At 40.4% G+C, this 24,933-nt stretch overlaps 1 protein-coding gene across 1 annotated transcript in view; it reads right to left on the bottom strand.

Annotated features, from left to right (window-relative positions):
• jph3b (junctophilin 3b) overlaps nucleotides 1–24,664 on the bottom strand; it is a 143,814-nt gene extending 119,150 nt beyond the window's left edge. The window contains exon 1 of the mRNA XM_073070161.1: nucleotides 24,243–24,664. Within this exon, the coding sequence (XP_072926262.1) occupies nucleotides 24,243–24,624 (382 nt within the window). The 5' untranslated portion in view covers nucleotides 24,625–24,664. The remainder of the gene's footprint in view (nucleotides 1–24,242) is intronic.
• Nucleotides 24,665–24,933: the final 269 nt, after the last annotated feature.

Below are 24,933 nucleotides of genomic sequence, written 5' to 3'. Positions count from 1 at the left end.
TCACACAGGAGTCCTGATGAAGGGTTTTGGCCCGAAACGTCAACTGTTTATTCATTTCCAAAGATGCTTCCTGACCTGCTGAGTTCCTCCAGCATTTTGTGTGCTTTGCCTTGGGTTTCCAGCATCTGCAGATTTTCTCATGTTTGTGATCCTAACCTGTGCCATGCTTTAGGGTCAACATAGAGACCAACTTAAGCCTCAGAGCTAAAAACTCTCTAAATCTGTAAATATCAGTGCTCCAGAAATCCTCAGCTAGACTCCACCAAGTGATTGAAACCTCCACACTGACTCTTCAGGATATTTTGGAGACGACCAAGTCAATGTGGCTATTTTTCTGGTACTTATAACTTGATGGCTGCCTGAAATGTACACAAGTATGGTGCTTCATAGCCCACAACCATCACCAGCTCAGAGCTCTTGTTATGTTGTAGCCATCATCTTTCCTTTAAAGCAAGGTTTTCCAGTCTGGGGTCGACAGACCCCTCCTTTAATGGTAGGGACCATGGCATAAATAAAGTTTGGGAACCCCTGCTTTAAAGGTAGTTAGATAAATCTGATATTTATACAACTCTCAAATTTGAAAATTCTTGGCACCACCCTTCTAATGTTGATTGTCATGTTTGTGGGGGATGGAAACTTCCCCCAGACTGGAACACAACAACTTTCTGGGCTGTGTAGAGAAACTGTATTTGTCTATACTACTGTGATATTTAACTTTGCTGATTTCAAACATGAGATCTCTATTGGGTAACTGTAACTCAAGGAGAGGTATGTGCTAAGGGGACTACCAGGCACTTCCAGCATTTAAGGAAACAATTATATTGATTTAGCATAATTTCCATTTACTTGCCAGCTTTATCAGGATACACATGTGATGAAAGTATAAATATCAATTGCCTCAAGTGCAACTGGAATTTCTTCAATCTTCCACATTAGTTTAAACATAAGTTCAATCATTTTGGCCAAAGCTTCACACATAAACTGCTCATGACCCCTGTTTAAAATAATGATCAGGATAAGTTTTTTTTGTCCATTTTGACCTTTGTGGTACTTTAAGAAGGATCAAATTTGGAAATTCAATACTGGTTCAATACAACTTTTTATTCATTTTCAGAGTTTTTAAATCAAGTTACATACAGATGGGGAACTAGACAATCATATTAAAAAGATACAGATTTGGTGATACACCTATTAAAAACTGCATTATGAAAACTAAGTTTATTACAAAGAGAGTAAAAGAAACAAACCCATTTTCTTATGCCAACATATTGTTCTGTTTCAATCTGTTAGCATTTTTGTAATTATTCAGATTGATTTTAGCACAAAAACATAAATTGTAATCTTACTATCTAATTTCTAACTCAATTTGGATCCAATTTCCTGATTATAGCCAAAGTGACTTCTCTTAGATAATTTTACATTTTGTTTTTGGAAAAAGAATCTATTTACAAGAATCAGAAATTAATACAGTTTGAGAGACTTGATTGAGTTTGTTTTTCAATGCATTTCTTGGATTGAATAAAAACGGAAAAAGGCAGACAAGCAAAATTATTATTGGTAATCTATTTTGATAAGTTTATGAACTCTAATAGTTTCAATAAAATGCTGATTGACTGGTTCTGTGGTCTATGTACATATATGAGAGGTAACATTCCTAACCATGAACTATGAATGGCAGCTATCATTGATTGCACTGCATTTAGTCTGGACGATATTTAAATTGATGTGCTGATTGTTTGAGCCAATCTTTGCATTTTTGCTGAACGTTGAATTTTATCTAACTGCTGGTAAATACTGATTATACGTAGACAATACTTTTCTAAATCCAGACTCTTTTGAAAGTATATTGAATTTGAAGTCAAGTTCAGAAAATTTACATTTACAAAAGACAACAGGGGTGATCAGTACCATTCAGAATCTCCATGCATTAGATCCTTTACAGCATGACATGGTTCCAGGAATTCAGGTGGGCCTGATGGAGCCCAAGGAAAGAAAGCTTCAACAGCTTGCAGCTCAGCTGTAAAAGCTGAGCCCTGGTCACAAACATCTTAAAAATTCAAAAGAAGCAACTACAACTTTCCAAACAACGTTTTTGATGCCAGAGGGAGTACCTTGAAGGGAAAGAAGAGTTAATGAATTCTCTTTTCAGGAAGTGAATTGTGCTTTACTCTTTGGTGAAAATTTATTCCATGGCAACTGTCGGATTTGCTGTTAAATTAATCATCTACAATGCATTTCACACCTTGGGTGGCACAGAGATGCAGCTAATAGAGCTGCTACCTCACCTCTTCAGCAGCTGGGGTTCAATCCAGAGCACAGGTGCTGTCTGAGTGGAGTTCCCACATTCTCCCAATGACTGCGTAGGTTTCACCCAGGTACTCTATTTGCCCCCCCCCCCCACCCACATTACAAAGATATGTGGGTTGGTAGTTTATTTGGATACTGTAAGTTATCCCTAGTAAGATGTGTAGTTGAATTTTGGGGGAGTTCATAAGAATATGGAGAGAAATAAAATAGGGTGAGTGTAGTTGGGTACTTGATGGCCAGAATGGACTTGGTGGGCTGAAGGGCCTGTGTCTGTGCTACATGAGCTGTGGTTTAGTTTTATAGCAGGTTTTAAATCTGCATTGTCAGTATATGTATGGTGGATGAATGACAGTAACTTTCAAGGCAAGGTAAAGCTCCACAATTATTTCAACCCAGGCATCTCTGTTGGCAAGGCAATGATGGGGTTTTCCTACTTTACTTATACAGCTTTGGTTATACTTGTGTTTGATGAGATTTCCAGAGGATTATGAACTACTAGATGGACACACATCACACTCCTGCAATCATCGCTAAAAACATAATTAATTAAAGCAAACCAGCAGATTTATGAGAGGAGAGTTATGTTTACCAACTTGACAGAATACTTTGATGAGGTAACATCCCGGAATAAGAAGGCACAGCAGCATCTCCACTTCCTGAGGAAAATGAGGCAAGCAAGGCTCCCCTTCCCCATCTTAACTGAATGTTACAGGAGCACCATTCCGAGCATCCTGACAAGCTGTATCTCCATCTGGTATGGGAGCAGCAGAGCATCAGACTGGAAGTCCCTGCAAAGGGCTGTGAGAATGGTCAAGAGGATCATAGGGGATTCCTTTCCATCCATCGGCGACTCCTATCATGAGTCCTGCATCTACAGGGTCCTTTGAATTATTAACGATCCCACCCCCTCTTTGACATTCTACCACCAGGCAAGGGACTCTGGTGCATAAAGACAAGGACATCAGGATGGGAAGCAGCTACTTCCTTCAGGCCATTAGGCTTCTGAACTCCCTGCCATGTTTTATTCGAAGTGTCACTGGATAATTTGTACTGTATCCTACAACATTTAGTTTATGCAGTTTACTTTGTTTATCTGTGCATAATTCATTTGTAGATTTAATTCTTCCTTTCCTAAGTTATTGTGTGTTAGGTGGTACTACTGTGCTTTAAATTCAGGTCCAGAGAAACATTGCTTCATTTGGTGGTATACATGTCTATAGTTAAGTGACAATAAACTTGACTTGACTGGATACAGAGTTGATGAGAATAATGCAGTCAATGCAGTATATGGACTTCCAAAAGGTTTCTGATGAGTCCTGACGAAGGGTCTCAGCCCAAAACATTGACTGTTTATTTCCCTCCAATTGTTGGCTGACCTGCTGAGTTCCTCCACATTTTGTGTGTTTTGCCTTTGATGAGGTTTATCAGCAATGTTGAAGCTCAAGGAATAAAAAGATCATTGAATGCATTGATACAAAGTTGCCTAAGTAACAAATGGTCATGGTGAATGATTGTTCCTCCTTTTGAAGAAGGTGGATAGTGGCATTCCCCAAGGATCTGTGTTAGGGCCATTGCTTCTTAAGGTCTTTGTTTAATGATCTAGATTTGAGAGAGGAAGCTATAATTTCTAAATTTGTGGATGACACAAAACAGCTATACCATAAACTGCAAAGATGATAGTGGTAGAATGCAATTAGATAAAAACAGGTTGCCGAAATGGGCAGATACATGGCAGATGAAGTTTAAAGTGAAGTGACACATTTCAGTGAAAAAATTATATAAGGCCATATAAAATGAAGGATATTGTATCAAAACCGTGGTGGAGACAGATTACACTGCACTGGAGATGGATTACACTACAGTGAGGACAGACTGCACTGTGGCAGGGACAGATTACACAGTGGGGACAGATAATACTGCGGTGGGAACAAATTACACTGCACTGGAGACAGATTACACCATGGTGGAGACAGATTACACTGCGGCAGGGACAGATTACACTGCGGCAGGGACAGATTACACTGTAATAGAGACAGATTACACTGTGGTGGAGACAGATTACACTGCGGCAGGGACAGATTACACTGTAGTGAAGACAGATTACACTGCGCTGGAGACAGATTACACTGTAGTGGGGACAGATTACACTGTGACAGAGACAGATTACACTGTGGTGTTTAAAATGAGAGTCAATGAAGATATGGTGAAAAGAAATTAACAAACCTGTAGTGAAAACAGCCAGGGCTTCAAATTAACATATAACTGGTAGATAACTAGCATTGGCTTGATGGGCCTAATCGACTCCTACTGTGCCTTAAACAGTCCATAATTGTGCAGTATGAGACAGGAACACGAGTAGGCCACATGGCCACTTGAGTCTGCTTTTTCATTCGTTAATGTGGTGGCTGAGCTGATCTTGGTCTCAGCTCCACTTTCCCATCTTTTCCCACAAACCTTGTTTCTCCTGTGCACTAAAAATATGACTCAGGCTTGAATGTATTCATGATTCAGCATCTACAGTTCTCAAAGCTAGAGAATCCATTAGATTCATGACTCCTCCAAGAAAAGAAATTCTTCCTCAATTCTGTCTTACATGAGTACCTCTTCTTCTGTAAGGGAGAGGCTTCCCCTTTGAGGAAATACCCTGTCCACACTTATCTCATAAATTCCTCCCAGAATCTTTCATGTTTCAATAAATCACATCTCAGAAAGTATAGATATAATCATAACCACATAACAGAACACTTTCATTTCAATTATATCTGAATTTTCTCTGAACTTCCTCCAGTGAAAGTATCTATCTCCTTAAATAAGGAGACCAAATCTCCACAGAATACTCCAGGTGTGGTCTCATCAAGGCCTGTACAGCTGTTGCTGCACTTTCAGCATTCTGGTGTCAAGTGTTGCAGGATAAAAATGTCATGAAATAAGACATTACGGAAATCAGCTAAAGATGAACTGAGCTGACGATGACTGCAGTATTTCCGAAACACAAAGGCTGCTGATTGCTGCTTTTGGTGCCCTGGTGGCAACGTGTGTTTGTATGTTCAATCATGGTTCAAATGCAGTGGAAGTCAGCCACTGCTGCAAATCCCAGCAGTCTCTCCTCTTGACGTCAGTGGGGAAAGTTAAGCACTAATTGGCTTTGGCAAACAGGGCATTAGTGACCTGCTTAATGCAGCTGTGCACTTCATCCTTTATCCATATACAGTGCAATGCAGCATGGAATAAGCAAAGGAAATTTACCGCTACGAGTGTAGAAAGACCCTGGAATGCAACAAACAATAGGTTGCGGGAGTCTTTGGAACTCCATGCCAGCCAGCCTGGCAAAGCACAGCCTCTTGATGCACCACTCCTCAAATCGATCTGGCCATGTGATTGTCAGCTTTAGCTTCTATGGTAGGGGTTCCCAACTCTTTTTATGGCATGGACCAATACCATTAAGCAAGGGGTCGTGCATCCCAGCTGGTGAACCCCTGTTCTATGCCATGGTGTAATATCTTACAGAAGGCTTCACTCAAAAAACTCAACTGTTGGTTACTGAAACGACTTTTTTTTTAACTGAGGTGACTAGTATTTTCCCTCCACTTTCTCTTCTATGCAATGGAACCAAACAGATTCAACTATGACAAGCAATAGCACGGATTTGCAGGGTCTAATGATAAAATTCAGAAATGCAATCTGGAAGCAGGGCACTCTTTTGACAAGTCCAAACATTACATTAGTGTGCACCTGCCTGCACTAATTTCACTTAAAATTATTCTCAAGAGGGATCCACTTAAATCCACCTTAAAACATTAGGAAGTTAGAATATTATACATATATATTAAATGGCAGAAACTGAACATGGGGAAAGAGAAACAGAAAGTACTTGGAACCTCAGCAGATCAGACAGTATCCATGAAATGAGAAACCGAATAAATATTTCAGATCCAAGACACACTTCCTCTGAACTGTGTTGATTTTAGCAGGGCAGTGGGACGTGGTCAACGGCCCAGACTGAAAGAAATAGCAAGTTACCTTAAGGTAGAGAATTTAATACTGAGTCTAGGAGGCTGCATGGTGCCCGGACAGAAGGTGAGTAGTTCCTCATGCTTGCATTGTAACAGTGTACGAGGCCACAGGTAGAATGATCAGAGGAGGAGTGGGATGTGGAAATAAAGTGACAGGCAGACAAAAGCTCCAAGTCAGTCCTGCTAATTGCACAAAGCTGTAAGGCGATCTCCCAGTCGGCATTTGGTTTCTACAATGAAGAGGACGCCACAATGTGAACACGAAATGCAGTACACTGGATTGGAAGAAGTGCAAGTGAATAACTGCTTCACCTAGTTATGTTTTTGGAAAGAGGTGAAAGGGCAGGTGTTGTGTCTCCTGTAGTCATACGGGAAAGCACCATATAACAATGTGTGGTTGCTGGGGCTGAAAGAGCAGACCAGTTAGTCAGAGGGAGTGATCTCGTCAAAATGCTGCCTGGTAGTAGAATCTTGTTGGAGCTAGCAGAAACTGCAAAGATATCCTCTAAGAGAAACTAAACACAGATTGGTTGGTTCTTTGTAGAGTCATCGGAATGTATGTGAAGAATTTTTCACCCGGAGAGGATGAAATCTGGAACTCACTCCCTGTGGGAATGGTGGATGGAGGTACTCTTGCAACATTTATAGAATATATGGATTAAGCACTTGAAGTGACATGGCATAGAAGGCTAAAGGCTGGATGCTGGAAAATGAATTTAGTATGGATATGTTGTTGACATCTGGCACAGACACAGTGAGATTAAGGGTCTATATCCATGCTCTATATTCCAAGGCACTACAAGCATAAACTAGTTACAAAAGTTCTTAGAATAGCTTGTGAAGGAAAAGATTGGCTGAAATCCTTCAGATAAAGCCATAGGTTGTGGCCGAGAACCACCTTACTAAGATCCCACCACAAAGTTTGGTCTTCAGCTGGTACGTGTACTACTACTTTTCTGAATATAATTAATGTGCTTAATTATTCTTGATAAATCTTTTGGAAAAGAAGTCCGACATGTGGAACCTGCCAGATATGGTTAGTCGTATTTTAGTATTATTGGGTTTCTCAAACAGATGACTATCAAACTGCATGTCATTGAGAATCACAACTTCTGTTCAATTTTTGTAAAATTTAATTTGAAATTATATAAGACCTGAAGTCTTTGTGAGAAAATCATGTGAACAGAAAAAGAAATGGGCGTGGCTTTACAGGAAAACTGATCAACCATCAGCATTGACTGTTCTGTTAATGCAAAATAATAAAATTGTGGCATAGATAAGCCTACTTGGTGCATTCAGTCTATGCTGGACAAAATATACCTATTTTGGTTAATCCCATTTCCCAACCTTCTATCCATATCAACCATCCAGACATCCTCTGAAGAGGATGATGGTATCTGCCTCTGCCACCTTTCAGGTGAAGAATTCCAAACCTCCTTTCTTTCATTCCCCTCGAATTCTTCTACTAATTCACTTAAATCCTTGATTTCTGGTTCTCAGTTTCTCCACCAGGAAAATTAGATTCTTCCTGTACACTATCTAGACCCTTCATAATTTCATACATCTAAATTAAGTCCATTTTTCCAAAGGTGGTTCATCCATGGAGCAATTCAAGGTAAAAAAAAAAGGATAGACTTTTTGTAATGACAAGCAAGTACATAAAATAAGAATCAAGACTGATCCCCTCCACTTAATCAAGGCGATCCTGGTTGGTCCAGCACTATCTTCCCACCAATATGCTTGCTTAATACTGACTAATCTAAGAAAAATGTTTAGACTCTAATTGGTAGTAATACAACTTAATGCAACAAACGAACTTCTAGAAGAAGCCAGTGGTCAAGCAGCATCTGTGGGAGGAAAATAATTACCAACATTGGGACAGTATGTCAAATGACATGCATGCTGAATTTTCAGTAATGAATGGATCTGTTGCAGAGATAAAAATTAGTTGTTAGAATGTGTTGTACAAAGCCCCTTGAAAACGGGAACACCTTATACTCCAAAGACAACTTGCGATATACTTGGCTGAGCTGTCTGGAGAAAGTATGAGTGGCACTCTAATTATTTAATTGGACTATCTAAAGATACAGGAATAAAACTGCATAGTAATTCAGTATATATATATTTTCCGGACATTGTTAATTTTACACATATATATGACCTGTGTTGAAATTTAAACCTGTCTTTAAAGGACCTGTTCAAAATGTTTCCCAGCTCTCGGCCGCAGTCCTTTGTTCACTCATTGAACCTACCTGCCTCAACCAGTTGCCTCTAGCCTTCAGTTACTTTGTTGCTTTGTCGAGTTAAGTACAGTATCTGTTCTCTCTTGTTTCATAGCCCCTCGTGGCTTGTTATTTTGCAGTTTGTTATTTAAGTTATCGCTGACCGCTAAATCGTCTCCACTGCTCTGTGTTTGGGTCAAGCCTCCGCTACATTTCCAGACAGGATGGATGAACCAATGATTGATCCAGCAGTGTACGCTTGCCTAAAGGAAGTCGTCCAGTTCCTAAGCAGCAGAAAACTATTGACCATCCGCTCACCAATCTCAACTACCTCTGCGACTTAATACAGCAACCCCACACAGTCAACTTCCTCCCTTGGAACCCTGGAATCCAGTGCCCGAAAACTCCGATGGATCGCCAACCTGTCCCAGTGCATCTTACACTCTGAGCTCCAGCCATCTCTGTATTCTGGACCGAGCCAAGATTACCTACGTCACGTCTCTCCTGACTGGGTGAGCTCTGACCTGGCTCGCCGCTAACTGGGACAATAAAAGCTGCAAGATGGTGCAGGTGAAACACGGCTACGCGTTCTGGGCAGTTTACAAACTTCTAAATATACTTCTGAAATACACTTACTATAATCTACAGCCTGTAGTTTCCCTTTACGTAATATACTTTTGAATTGTTTTAACAAACGAGTGATTTCACGATCTGGTGAAGTACAACGGATTTAACTCTCAAGCATGCGGGTATGGCATGTTTAAGTAGACAAGGGTACATCACCATGGCCAAAAGAAAGAGAAGAGGATAGGACTCCAAGCCAGACTAAAACAAATGGGTATGAAACTTCCCTTACACAATGTGGTGAACTACATATACCTGTCTGGACACGCCCCTCTGCTGACTGCTCCTGTGGCTCCTCCCACAGACCCTGGTATAAAGGCGATTGGGGCCTGAGCCCTGCCTCTCAGTCTCCAGGATGTAGCATGGTGGTCAATTGCTGCTTGTTCTTTCTTCCAGTCAATAAAAGCCGATATCTTGCCTCACATCTCAGAGAGTTATTGATGGTGCATCACACAGTATCTTGTTAGCAAATGTACAGTCACTGGAGAGCAAGACTGAGGACTTAAGGCAAGATTGCTTTATCGGAGGGAAATGAGGGATTGCTTCATTCTGTATTTCACGGAGACATGGCTTACTCTGGACTTGCCAGATTCGGCATTCAGACCCAAGGGCTTCTCGATACATAGGACGGACTGGACTGCTGATTCAGAGAAGGGAAAAGGCGGGAGTTGGTATTTCAAGATAAACTCTTTGTGGTGCTCAATTGCAGCAGCCTTGTTACACTCTTGTTCTGCCAACTTGGAACATCTACTGATTAAGTGCTGACAGTTCTACTTAGCAAGAGTATCCTCCTCTGCAATGGCCAATGTTAAGCAGGCACTCAATGTACCGAGCACTGCCATCAGCAAAGCACAGAACCATAGAAACATAGAACACTACAGCACAGTACAGGCCCTTCAGCCCTCCATGCTGTGCCAACCCATATAATCCTTTAAAAAAAAGTACTAAACCCACACTACCCCATAACCTTCTATTTTTCTTTCATCCATGTGCCTGTCCAAGAGGCTCTTAAATACCCCTAATGTTTTAGCCTCCACCACCATCCCTGGCAAGTCATTCCAAGCACTCAGAACCCTCTGTGTAAAAAACTTGCCCCTGATGTCTCCCCTAAACTTCCCTCCCTTAATTTTGTACAGGAAACAGCCTACGCTGACTCCTTTCAAATCATTGTCGGGGCATCAATCAGGCTTGTTTGAAGAAATCTTTGCCCGATTGTTATTAACATATAACCTGAAGCACCAGGGGTCCCAACACACTTGACCACTGCTATACTATGATTACAATTTCCTATTGTTTCATGACTAGACCACACTTCAGGAAATATGATCACTTGGCTGTCCTCTGCCTACCTATATACAAGCAGAGGTTAAAGAACAAGGCTCCAAAAGTAAGGACAACAAAGATGTGGTTGTAGGAGGCAGAGCAGCGGCAACTGCATTGCTTCAAGGCATGTTCAAGGCATGTTCGCCGTGTTTAAGGACTCACCAGAGGATCTGAACGAATACACCACAGCTGTCAGAGACTTTATAAAAACAATCATAGATGAGTGTATCCCCACAAAATCATTTAGAGTCTTCCACAACCAGAAGCCCTCGATGAACCGTGAGATCCCCAGTCCGATGAGGGACAGGTCAGTGGATTCAGATCTGGCAACCAAGCAAAATGCAAGAAGTCCAGGTACAATCTCTGGAAAGCCATCTCATATACGAAGTGGCAGTTCCTGACAAAACCTGAATCACTGACGAATTTTCAGCTGCTGTGGCAGGGCTTGAATGCTATCATCTGCTACAAAGTGAAACCAAGCAACATGGGTGACAACAAGGTTTCACTTTCAGATAAGCTCAATACCCATTTTTATGTTCACTTTGACCATTAAAACATGGAGGCAACAGCCCCCAATGGCCATATGATTTCTGTCTCTGACAGCATCCTTCAAGAGCTTGAACCCAGGGAAAGCATCTGGCCCAGACAGGGTACCTGGTGGAGGACTAACACCTGTGCCGATCAACCGGCTGAAATCTTTACCCTCTCGCTTTGGCAATCTGAGGTACCCACCTGCTTCAAGCAAGTTTTAATTATACAGTAACAAAGTAGAACTTGGTAATCTTCCTCAATGACTAACATCCAGTAGCACTTACATCTACTGTGATAAAGTGCTTTGAGAGGCTGGTGATAAAACGTAATAACTCCTGCCTGAGAAGAGACTTGATATTTGCTCCAATTTTCCTACCATCACAATAGGTGTCATCCCATTGGCTCTTCACTCAACCCTGGATCATCTGGACAGCAAAGATGTATATTTCATTGACTACTGCTCGGCATTCAATACAATAACCCCCTCAGAACTAATCAATAAGATTCAAGACCTAGGCTTCAATACCTCCTTGTGCAACTGGGTCCTCATTTGCAGATTCCAGTCAGTTCAGATAGGCAACAACATCTCCTCCATAATCTCCATCAGCACAGGCTCACCATAAAGCTGTGTGTGCAGCCTCCTGACCTACTCACTTTATACCTGTGACTGTGAGGCTAAGTTCAACTCCAATGCCATATTTAGCATTTGCTGATGACATCATTGTCGTTGGTTGAATCAAAGGAAGTGATGAATCAGCATACAGGAGGGAGATTGAAAATCTGGCTGAGTGGTGCCACAAAACGACCTCTCACTCAGTGATAGCAGGACTAAGGAGCTGAATATTGACTACAGGAGAAGGAAACCATTGGTTCGTGAGTTAGTCCTCATCAGGCGATCAGAGGTGGAGATGGTCAGCAACTTGTAATATTTCTGCATTTTCCTTTCAAAGGATCTGTCCTGGGTCCAGCACTTAAGTACTGTTACAAAGAAAGAACAGCAGTGCTTCTACTTTCTTAAAAGTTTGCAAAGATTTGGCATGTCATCCAAAACTTTGACAAACTTCAAAAGATGTGCGGCAGAGAGTATATTGACTGGTTGCATCACAGCCTGGTGTGGAAACACTAAAGCCTTTGAACAGAAAAACCTACAAAAAAGTAGTGGATATAGCCCAGGGCATCACAGATAAAGCCCTCCTACAATTAAGTATATCTACACGGAGCACTATCGCAGGAAAGCAGCATCCGTAATCAAGGACACCAACACACAGGCCATGCTATCTTCTCACTACTGCCATCAGGAAGAAGGTAGGAGCCTCAGGACTCACACCACCAAGTTCAGGAACAGATGTTACCTCTCAACCACCAGGGTCTTGAACCAAAGGGGATAACTTCACTCACCCCATTCTACTGACCTGTTCCCACAATCTATGGACATATTTTCAAGGACTCTTCATCTCATGTTCTCAATATTTATTTTTTCTTAGTATTAGTGTTTATTTTTCATTTTTCTCAGCTCAAGATGGTAAAACATGAGGTACGAGCATAGCCAAGCACACTCATTCCTCAATTTCTAGGAACTTTCAGACTATTCTAGTGGTGTTTAGTATTGTGGCTTTCTGGAGATTTACATAAATATTGCTGTGTAAGCCTAATTGTTTAAGGCTAGTGACTTTGGGATGATACCAGTTATAGATATTACTTTTGAGACGATGTATATCCTGTTCGTGTTCCATAGTCTTTCAATTTCCTCTTATAATTCAGCATATTTCTGGAGTTTTTCACATTGATTTCTGTATGTTGTGTGTGTGTGTTTGGAATGCTACATCTATTAAGCAAGTTGTTCTTGTTTATCCTGTAATTTTATATCCAGACTGTTATTATGGATTGTCCTATCTGTAATAATGGCTCAGTTGTAATATAATTTGTAGGATTCTGACTCTAAAACTGGATCAGGGTTGTATTTATGGTAAGGTAGGCTGTCTTTTATGGGTTTGTAGTTTAAAACAAGTTTTGGTGAATGATATTTGCCACTTGATTGTGCCGGTGGAGGTAATCAAATTGAATTAAACTGCTGTAGGATCCTATAATGTGTTGGATTGTTTCTGGTTTGTCTTGGCATTTTCTGCATTTATTGTCTTGAACTTGCTCATCTTTAATCATGTATTTTTGATATTTTATTGTTTTAACCACCTGGGCCTGTCTTGCCACGAGGAACACCTTCTGTTTCTTGGAAGAGGTCTCCGGCCAAGTATTAAACGCTTTCTCTGTCAGATCATGGGGATGTCTTCCATTGGTTAATTTTTTTCTTCTGTAGTGATAATTTCTTCATTTTTCTGGGTTGTGCTTTCATTCAAGTTTAGTAGTGTGTACTTCTTAGAATTGCACATACTTGCATGGAGTGCTGAAACCTTTTTTGTTGATGAAAATATATCCTTAGAAATGTTATGTGTTGTGTAATTTTTTTTCCCTCTTCCTCCTTCTGTCCTATACAGTGTTAATCTGTGTTTGAGTGTGCATTGTGTCTTCTAAAATTGGTCATTTTAGCTCCTACTTTTCTTTGTAAATTTTACAGATCAGTTTCGGACCAAGATATTATGTCAAAAGAATATGTTAATATAAGTATAGCGTAAGTGTTTATTGCCTTTGTTATATTTTTACTATTAAGCTTTGTTTGACAGATTTTCTTAAGCTTGAAGTAAATTCTGTTGAAAGTTTTCCCTTTATCAGACTATGATCTATTTTCTTTGTAAGGTCCCTTGGTGTATTGGATGATCAGAGCACACACACGGCCTATGCACATGAGCATCAGGGAGAATAAGAATCAGGTTTAATGTCATCGGCATAAGTCATGAAATTTGTTGTCTTTGCATCAGCAGTACAATGCAATACATAATAATAGGAAAAAGGTGTGATTACAGTAAAAAAATATATATATAACAATTAAATTAAATAAATAGTGCAAAAATAGAAATTAAAAAGTAGTGAAGTAGTGGTCATGGGTTTAATGTCCAATCAGAGATTGGATAGCAGAGGGGAAGAACCTGTTGCTGAATCGTTGAGTGTGGGCCTTCAGGCTTCCGTGCCTCCTCCCTGATGGTAGCAACGAGATATAGGCATGACCTGGGTGATGGTGGTCCTTAATGATGGATGCTTCCTTTTTGAAGCATCGCTCCTTGAAGATGTCCTGGATACGATGGAGGCTAGTGCCTATGGTGGAACTGATTAAGCTTACAACTCTCTGTATCACGAGTTTATCCAATTCCTCCTTATCAATTCACCCAACACTCCTCTCATCTTGGCTCTCCACTCACAACCCTCACTTCACCTGGTCATCCAGTTCACTGCTGAGTTGGGCCCCACCTAACAGACCACCTGCCTGGAACCTCAGCTGACTTCAACCTCTTAATCAATGGCAACTGAGAAAACTCTCGACCTCACCAAACCCCCACAAGGATACTATTACTGAGCCATCGCCTTCAGTAAAAGGGAAGTGGGCACCTTGCCACCTCACAGACCATACAACAGGCCTATCAACATCCTCCCAAGTTCCAGCCCTCCCGTGGTCATCTGTTCTCACCTCCCCTCCTGAGATTCAAGCCATAAATGACTACATCGCCAAAGCACTACAGCACAGCTTCATTCAACCATCCCAGTCCCCAGCGGTGCAGGATTCTTCTTCGTCAAAGAAAAATTAAGAGGTCTTTGTCCCTGCATTGACTACTATAGACTCAGCAAAATTACAATTAAGAAACACAACCCAGTCCCCTTGATGGATAGTGCATTGGCAAAACTCCGCAGGGCCCAGATCAATAGAGCGCTTACAACCTGATCCACTGGGGAGAAGAGTGGAAGATGGCATTCATAACACCCACTGTCACAATGAATACTTAGTGATTGATGTCTTTTGGACTTCCCAACAGTCTAGCATTTCCCAAGCCCTCAACAAGATCCACCCAGAAAGGCTACACATGTATGTGTTCTTCTACCTTGATGATAAACCCTTATCATTTCCAAGGACCCCCAAAACTACGTGTATCATGTCTATTCAGTCCTTTAGTGTCTCCTCGAAAACCAACTGTTCTGCAAGTTAGAAAAATGCTAATTCCTCATCCCTATCCTTCCTGGGTTACATCCTTTTACTCCAAGACATAACCATGGACCCACGGAAAGTGCACACCATTGTTGAATGGCCACAACTGTGTTTCCTCAAATAGTCACAGCACTTCTTGGGCTCTCCAACTTTTACTGCCATTTCATCAGGAACTACAGGCAAATTGACACTCCTCCTATCTTCCTCACCAAATCACCTAGCTCACATACAACCTGGTCTGCTGCTGGGGACCACGCTTTCGAGGAGCTCGAAGGATGCTTCACCACTGCTCCCATTCCCCGCCTTCTGAACCATTCTGGACCTTTTGTGATAGAGGTGGATGTATATGACGTGAGTGCCAGGGCTATCTTCATCAAGGAAGGTACACTCTTGTGCTTTCTTCTCACGCAAGTTCAACTCTATACAGTGCCATTATGGAGTAGGAGTCAGGGAGTTAAATGGCCTGGGAGGTATGGAAACATTGGACTGGAAAAATCCAAGCCCTCACCAGAATCACATATCCATACAACAGACCTGCCAACTTAACCTATGTCAGGCATACCAGACCTTCTTCTTCGAGCAATTCAACTTCATCTCCTACCAACCCGGCTCCAAGAACACTAAGGCAGACGCCCTGTCAGGACAGTTCGATCAGACCGAAATGAAGATCGACCCTCAGCCCATCATTCCATCCTCACAGATCATCACTCCAATCATCTGGCATCTTGAGAACCACATCTGCTAGGCCCTCGGCACGAGCCTGCTCTGGCCAACACGTCTGACAACCACAAATACGTGCCGGCAGCCATGCATTCTGAGGCACTCCAGTGGACCCATTCCAGTCATCCATGTGCAAGACAGACTCTGGATTTTCTGCAACACCGAGTCTAGTGGCCCACCATAATCACAGATGTACATTAGTTTGTCACTGTCTGCCCTTAATGTGCCTCATCCAGTTCTTCCAACCAGCAGCCCTCTGGGCTCCTGCGGCCACTACTAGTCCCCCAACAACCATGGTCCCACATCGCCATGGATTTCTTCATTGGTTTGCCACTTTCTGATGGGGCCATGCTGAACATGACTGTGGAGAATCGGTTCTCCAAGGTGGCCCACTTCATTGCCCTCCCCAAACTTCTGTCATCCACTGGTACAGCAGACCTGGTTCTCCAACTTGTAGTTCGCCTCCATGGTTTCCCTCAGGACATTGTGTTGGACCAAGGGTCGCAACTCCTCTCCCACTTCTAGCAAACCTTCTGCTTCATCCTCCGCACCACAGTGAGTTTGTCTTCTGACTAACAGTCAATCAGAAAGAGCCAATCAGCTAGTGGAAAAGTTTCTGCAATGATTTGCTGCCTCTCGCCCTCCTACACGGAAGATGTATCCGCTTTGGACTAAACTGTCCCGCAATCTACACACCTCCTCTGCCCTCTGAAGTGCTTCACGGCGACTCTGTGGAGGAACCAGCAGTGGAGGTCCCGTCCACCAGGGCACTGGTTCGCCAATGCCAGAATGTTTGGAAAGGAGCACAGGGGGCCATCCTAGCTGCTAACTGTGCCTACTGCCACCAGGACGAATGCCATTGGCACTCAGCCAGACTGCTCCAGTCTGGGGACTGTGTCTGGCTGTCCACCCAAGAACTGATTCCCACAAGCTCTCGCCCCGGTTCGTTGATCCCTTTATGATTACACATTGCATCAACCCAGTCACTTACTGCATCCAGCTGCCACCATTCCTCAGTATCACACCTACCTTCTATGTGCCCTGCCTCAACCCCTCTAAGCATGCACCCCTGGAACCAAGGATGGTGGAAGGAGGTTCAATGCACACAGTTTGCTGGCTGGTGGATTCACATTCACATGAAGAGGGTGTGCAGTATCTGGTCAACTGGGAAGGGCACAGTTTGGAGGAAAGGTCTTGGGTGCCCCTCAGTTTCATTTTGGATCCATTGCTCATCGAGTAGTTCGACTAGACCCATTCGGATTATCCTGGGCCATTGGGTATAAGCCCAAGAAGGGGAGGTGCTGTCAGCCCTGCACAAGCAGGCACCTCCCAGTCTCCACCCAGCTAAAAGAAATCACCTGCAACCTATTTAAACTCAGCTCTCAGCCACAGTCCTTTGTTCACTCATCGAACCAGCTAGCTTCAACCAGTTATTCCTGGACTTTACTTATATTGTTGCCTTGAGGTTTTAACTATCTGTTCTCAATTGTTTAATAGCCACTTGTGGCTTGTTATTTAGTAATTTGTTAATAAAAGTTATCACTCACCACTAAATCGTCTTTGTTGTTCTGCATTTGGGTCAATCCTCCCCCACATTTCATGACAACTACAATATTAATGATATGGTTAAAAAAAATCCAAGTTAGATATCAAAAGATTTGCATGAATGCCATTTGATGATGTAAAAGTTGGTGCTGAATTATAATATTAAAGCAACATACTGTGTATTGAGGCTACTCGTTTTCAAAGATATCTAAACTTGACTCAGTATAGAACACTGCACTTAATCTTGATTAAAGTACTCTCATTGGGCTGATAAGGAAAAATATCAACCTGAATAACAAAAATGCAAATAGGCCCTAGACTTGATTTCTAGCGGTTGGTTTGTGGCTTTACTATGCGAGCATTAAATATTGTTTCATCAAAATGCAGAGAGGAAACTCTGACTCAACACTTCATATGCCACTATGGAACTAATTGTTCTTCCACTTAAATTAATTGGGGAAAATATCAGACAGGCTAAAAGAAGCATTAGCAAATTCCCCAAATTAGTTCTGTCTGTGTTCTCTTTGGGCAATGCCTAACAATCAGGCAATAAGGACAAAAATCAATCTCATCTGCCACATTTAAAGCCCTTCACAGCCAAATATCCTCTGGAAACTACTGTTTAAATTCAAATATGTAGATTATCCATTGGCCAGACTAATAGAAATTAAACAATTCATCCTTAAGGCCTACCACAGCAAACAGACATCACCATAAAATGAAGGAAGCAAATCAATTTGTCAACATATGTGAAGTGAAATTGGTCACTCATTTTCAATTCTTCCCACAATCATAAATTTCCATATATGCCTGGAACTTATTACCCTTGTAAAACCAAAATAGAGTGTGGGATAAACCCGATTGCCCCTTTAAAGGGCTGACTTTGGGGGGGAAAAAGGGAATTATAACCTCCATTTGAAATTACAGCTTTAAAGTATACCTTTCAATAAACACATGAAGCAATAAAACAGCTTGTTGTATTATTGGTTGATATCCAGAAGATCCTCCTCCATCACATCTGTTAGTTGTAGGTAGAAACAGTGCTGTTTTCTTCCTTTGTATTATCTCCTTAATTAATTATATAAATAGTCAAAGTGCTAAGATATGGTGATTCTGCTATCCTTTTTTTAATATTAGGCAGGAATGTAATTGAAAATGTATGGTATGTATTGAGGTTTTAGGAGGTTTGAATAAAAATGTCTGAAGAATTGGGAATATTTATATGATGATACTTGCTATCAGGATTCTGCTAGTAAATTGATAGATTTAGTAATAAGCAAAAGATATAAACCATATTTTTTTCAAAATTTATTTCAAAAATAAAGCTGCTTTTTAAAAGTTTGGTACATCACTATTTGATCTTTCTTTGTTTCTTCAAACAGTGAACTATAATCATTAAAACTTCCCAAATATTCTTAAAAATCTAGCACTGATATTTCCTTTGCTCATACAATTCTGGAAATGTCCCTTTACAACATGTCAGATTACCCTTCACCTAACGGTCATAGAATCTTGCATGAAGTCAGAATTTTGCACACTATAATGTATCTTTCAGCTGACCATGTCCACAGCAACCTTTTTCCTCATCTACACTAATCACGTGTGTCTGCACTAGGTCTGTATCCTTAAGTGCCTTTCTAAATGCTTCTTCAACATAGTGATTATATTTAACTTTACTACTTTGTACCACTCTTTGTAAAGAAAATCTTTCCCCTTAAGTTCCCTTTAAAACTCCTTCCTCTCATCTTAAACCTACGCCTTCTTGTTTTTGAAATCCATATAATGCAAAAAATATCTATCTATCCTTATCAATGACTCATATAATTTTATCTACCTCTTATCAGATTACTCTCAGTCTCTAAGCCTTGCCTATTATAAGTACCTGTGCAAAATCCTCTTAAACATGGAATGCTTACTATTTTACTACTTCCTCTGGCAGCGAGTTACAAGAATCGATCATTCTCTGTAACATAAATGTTTTCCTCACAGCTCCCCTTTAAAACTCCTCGCTCTTATTTTAAATCCTCTGTTATTTGATACCAACATCATGAGCAAATGATTCTGCCTATCAATGACTCATACAATGTTATATACCTCTATCAGGTCACCTTTGACCTTCTTTGGTCTAATGATCAAATCTTGTATAATAATGTATATATAGCCAGCAAAACTTGAAATACTGTAGCTGTATTTGATTTTCTTGCATCTGCAGACTTTGCCACACACCAGTACCTTTGATTTCTACAACAAACAGAATAATAGTTATCCCAACCATGGTCTGAAGAATACATTAATGTTGTCTGTGATACCCACTGAACATTCATATAGCAAACATTATAAGAAGTAACACCAGGGCCATTTGGCTGATTTTCTCTCTTAATGTCATTTTTTGCCCTACCCCTTCATCATTTGATTGCCCTAATATTCAGAAAACTATCAGTCTCCGTTTTGAAACCTGCCACACTCCAGGGTAGATTTTTTTTCAAGATTCACTGCTTTGTAACTTGTTCACATTCCCACAGTTCCATACCATCAGCAAACTTTGAAAAGTTCCCTCGGCCAAATGTTGACATAGATTGTGAATAGCAACACACACAAAATGCTGGAGGTACTCAGCAGGCCAGGCCAGGCGGCATCTATGGAAAAGGGTAAACAGTCCACGTTTCAGGCCGAGACCCTTCATTAGAGACAAACATTATCATGTTTCTGATAGATTGTGAGTAGCTGAGGTTCAATCATCAGTCTCTGCACTGTCACTTAGGTTCCTGTTTTATTCTCTTTCTTAAATAGTCGGGTCGCATCTGCAGGAATTATTCCAGAAGCTATAGATTTTTGGAAGATGTAACATTATCTCTACAACCTTTGAAACTCTATGATGTATACCATCGTCTCCTTGGTATTTAAAGTGTTTTCAGGATCATCATCTCTACTAGTTTTTTTTATGAATACTAATTTATTTTCACTTCCTTGTTGATACTAGTTGCACTCCAGTACTTCTCGGAGAAGTTTTGTCTCTTCTTCCATGAAGCTGGGCACAAAGTACTAGTTCATGCTGATAAATCATTTTTCTTTCTAGCCATAACCATGTTTGCTGATGCCCAGTGGTGACATTCAATCAGGATGAAAACTCAATGTGTTGGATGTTGATACCCTGCGAAGCTGACATTTTTGTAGGTCATCTAAGGGGCGTAGACAGACACACTCAAGACATTCTTTGGATCCAGACATCAAAATCAAACTGCCCAGAAGGTAAATTGTGCAGGTTATTTAATTTGTTGGTTCGGTACTGTGGAGCAGCAGCAACCATCACCAAGATTAATTCCTGCTTCTTCAGAACCCGCATTTTGCTTACATTTGGCTGAACTTGTGATCTCCATCACCCAATAAATTGGTTCATGTATTGTCAGCTTCGCTCCAATCAATTCTCACTAACCATGGCAAGCAGAGTTCTATTATGTTATGAAATCCTACCTTTCATATTTACTTGGTAGGGTGTGTGGGGCATGAGGAGATGTGGTCTGGCGTTGCCTAGCCAGGTGGCCAAGATCATTATTGAGCTGCCTACTCAATGGTTGGTAAGATCCTACCTTTAGATAATTTTGTCGAATTAGTGGCTGGCAAATGTAATGAAAATAGATCCTCATATCTTCACTTTGGCCACCATCAGCTAACATCATCATCAGAAATACTTACTCAAATGTAAATGCTAATTATTGTTTCAAAAATGCAATAAAGTAGGAATATTGAATGTAACAAGATTTTTGTGCAGAAGTATTTTTGGAATGAAGACATACACATTTAAGTAGATTTGGATTTTAAAAATGTTTTCTGATTATCATTAGATTAGATATTCTGATTATATTTCCCCAGGTATCATGATTTTCATAATTATATCCCTTTAAATTAACCACAACTTGAGGAAATGCTACAAATAATCATCTCAATTTCATGTTCCATGTTTACATTTTCTGGCTATTTAATGCTTCTAATTACAAACTTTTCAACTTTTTTTGCTTTTGTTTTATGCTTTGTGTTTTGGAGTTGTATTAAAGCACAGTTGCTATTAAAAAAAGGTTATCTTCAAGTGAAACAATGTTGAAAATTTATATTCCAAGTATTTGTGAAAAACTTTACAAACATCTGTCACTGTACAATGGCTAAGTTGCTTCATAGCAAGGTATTCACAAGATCTTTCAGTTATATGCAAGGCATTTTGTTCCACGTTCATTGTAGGAATTTCTTTCAATATTACTACAGTTTTGTATGCACTTAAAGTTTCAGTGGGTTTGTTTTAAATAAAATGAAAAAAGCACTAAATTTGTTTTTAAAAAATAGCAAATTAATTTTAATATTTTTGCTTGCAATGGTTTAATTATTTTCATCGTTTATATAGCATATTTCCCCATTGTGTTCCTTCATAAATGGTGCAGTTAGTGTCTCCATTTCATATTTAGAGGATTGTTACAGCCCATTAAATACAATACTTTTCTCCTTCTGCAGTCCATTCATATAAACTTACCTGATCATTAAAATTTTAACTTTGGTTCATTAAGTGAAATAACACAAACCTTAATATCAACTGCAAGGTTCAAGGTTGTTGTGACAGATTTCATTACTTGAAAATTGTTTGTCTGGTTTCATATCAGTGCAAACTGATACAATATGATTGCATATTTTAAGGGTTTTTCATCATTATTACATGGTATACAAGACATTTATATAAATATGTTATCTTATCTTCATCTTTTAAAAGGGGTCATTAATCACTTCAAGGGTAGCAGTATGATCCATAAGGGTAACATGATGATACAGCAAACTCAGGAGTTCTCTGTGTGGAGCTTGCATGATCTCCCTCTGACTGCGGGTTTCCCATGTGTGCTCCGATTTTCTTTTCATACCCTGAAGCATGGTCTGGGTGGTGTGACAGATGCCTATTGTAAATTTCCACTGGTATATGTGGAGGCAGGAAAATCGTGGGAATTAATCATCTATGTGAAGGACTGTAGATTATAGAGAAATAAGGGGAATAGAGTTGCCATGCTCGGAGCCAGCACAGACTCGATGGGCTGAATGCCTTTTTAACCGGAATGGATTAATTCAAGTAACATTGTAAGAATATAAAACTTAAATTGTCTTCCACTTCTACAGTTCACAATGATGTGGCAGGTGGATGAGTATTCCAGAGATGGCGGAAAATAACTGCATTAATTTGTTGACATTCTTACTGCAGGCTCCGTGAACTGAACGCCAAAATGCGAGTGTATGAAAATAAGTACAGCCTTTTTAATTTTGAAGAAGCTTCTTTGTAGTTCAATTTAAGGTGACATTTTAAAATACCGGAATGCTAGTTTTCCAATGTGTTACAGATGCAAACCGACATCCTTTTGGTTTAATTCGGATTTGCTTTTTATCATATCAACTTCCGCTTCCATCCCACTTTAGGTAATTTAAAATGTAATACCATGTAATCGGAGCAATCTAAACATACAGCATTGTTTCCGGTACGTTATAAATTAATAATATAATATTTGAATAAACTGTTACTATTATCACCCCAACGTGATTATCAACGTACTACCCAAAGATCCTCTAAATCTGTGGCATTATCACTGCAATTCCGTGCTTTGTTAATCGATATTATTTGTCGGTAAAGAATCGTTCTCTTAAAGGGTTCCAGCTCATTTTTTTTCGTCTGGTCATTCCCTACCCCTTCCGTGTTACACATAGATATTTGGTCTCAGTGACTTTATTGTGATCACCGCCATAGGACTGAAATCATAAATCAGTCCCATGCAGAGTTAAAGCAGACCCGGTTGCTTCGCAATAAAATTTGGTGCATGCTGTTCTTCGGTTGCAGTTGAACACAAGCTCCACAATATTTGAAAACCGCATTTTATTCCACAATGCGGAAAAGTTTTGTACGATGGCCAAGACTAGACAAGCGAGTTTATTTGAATAACCTGAAAGCTTCGATACAATAATTACATGATTTCTGCTAAGTCAGCAGACCTGGATATTAACTTGCAAACATTGCCTAGTCATCACGAGCCTATCATGAAACCTTCGCGGTTAAATAACACGGCCTCTTCTTATTCCTTCTTATGGAATGGTTGCCATGTTCCTTATTGATCTACATTTTTTGCCTATTCATGTTTATAGCTCTGTGCAAATCTAAAACCACATTTTCTTTAGAATAATTGGCTTTATGATTCATAGAAAACCCACCACTCATTCACACCTGCCAGTGCAGATAAATATTATTTGTTCACACATCTTTAAGGAATGCCTTGTTGCTGGCATTGCATCGCATGTACTGTTTACAATATTTTACTTCATATATTTATACAGTATGTCTTTCATTTGGGCGTCTATCTTATTACGAGGCTTGAAAGTTTTCTCTAGTTGTCGTAATTGCTTGTTTTAGACACAGCCTTTCAAACTAACAAGGATAAAACCTGTATCCTTGGCTGCACTTTTTAGCTATAGTGTAATTTCAATGTTTGCCTTTGGTTGCTTTTTATCTTCACTTCTAATTGGTCTTGCAGTGATTTCATTTCCATTATGTTTATGCATTTGTGGTTTGGACGTTGAAACAAGTTCTTCAGTTTCACAAATCATTGATACCGACCGATAAAGGAAATCTCCCGCATTCTTATCGTACAATTTCTGATTTAGACTGACAGATTGGTAATTTATTACTAAATTACAGATTATAGGAAACATGTTTCTCCTAGGATTCTCTTCGGTAACTAACTCCAATTATTAACTTTGTAGCTGTTTTACTATTAATACATATCTCAATCGCACCTCTTTAGTTCGCAAAAAAAGTCACCGTTTGAATAAGCAGTTTTAAGTTTCTTCTCCTACCTCCATCTCTATAGGTCTCTGTTCCGTATCCATCTTGTAGCCCATTGTTCCAGGTCCCCTCATACTTGGCTCCGCTGCCAATGCTCTCCCGGACCCCATATCGTCCTTTGAATCCATGGCACCATTCTCCTTTGTAGACCCACTTTCCCTTGCTTTCCACTCCAATACCATGTCTCTTTCCTTGTGCCCATGTCCCTTGGTAAGTATTACCACTTGGCCAGGTATATACACCCACCACCTCGAAACCATGGCTCCAAGATCCCGCGTACTCTCCTTGCCCCTTTGGGCCGGTGCAGATGCCATGTCCATGAGCCTTGCCATCTTCCCAACCTCCACAATACGACCCTCCATCATCAAAATCGAACCTGCCACCCCTGGACATGCATGAAATGAGGATCACAATTCAGAGCAAGAAGGCGTTTGGACTACTAAATCGGACAAAACAAAAACAAACAAGAAAGAAAAAAAAGACAAGCAACGCCTTCAACAAACGTGACGGGTCCACTAAAAATTAACCAACGGTTGGTTACTAGCAAAATCCAGTCATCTGGGATTCGACCGTCTTCGATAATTATTCAGAAATGCTGGCATATTTATAAGGAAATCTTCTAAAGAATCGCCGATATTCAGTTGGTTAGGATTACGCCTTTTGGCACAGCAATGCGTCTCTACACCTCAAGAGAAAAACAAC

The sequence above is a fragment of the Hemitrygon akajei genome, chromosome 17 (assembly GCF_048418815.1).
Source record: "Hemitrygon akajei chromosome 17, sHemAka1.3, whole genome shotgun sequence".
NCBI classification, from domain to species: domain Eukaryota; kingdom Metazoa; phylum Chordata; class Chondrichthyes; order Myliobatiformes; family Dasyatidae; genus Hemitrygon; species Hemitrygon akajei.
This window is presented reverse-complemented; position numbering and strand designations above follow the sequence as displayed.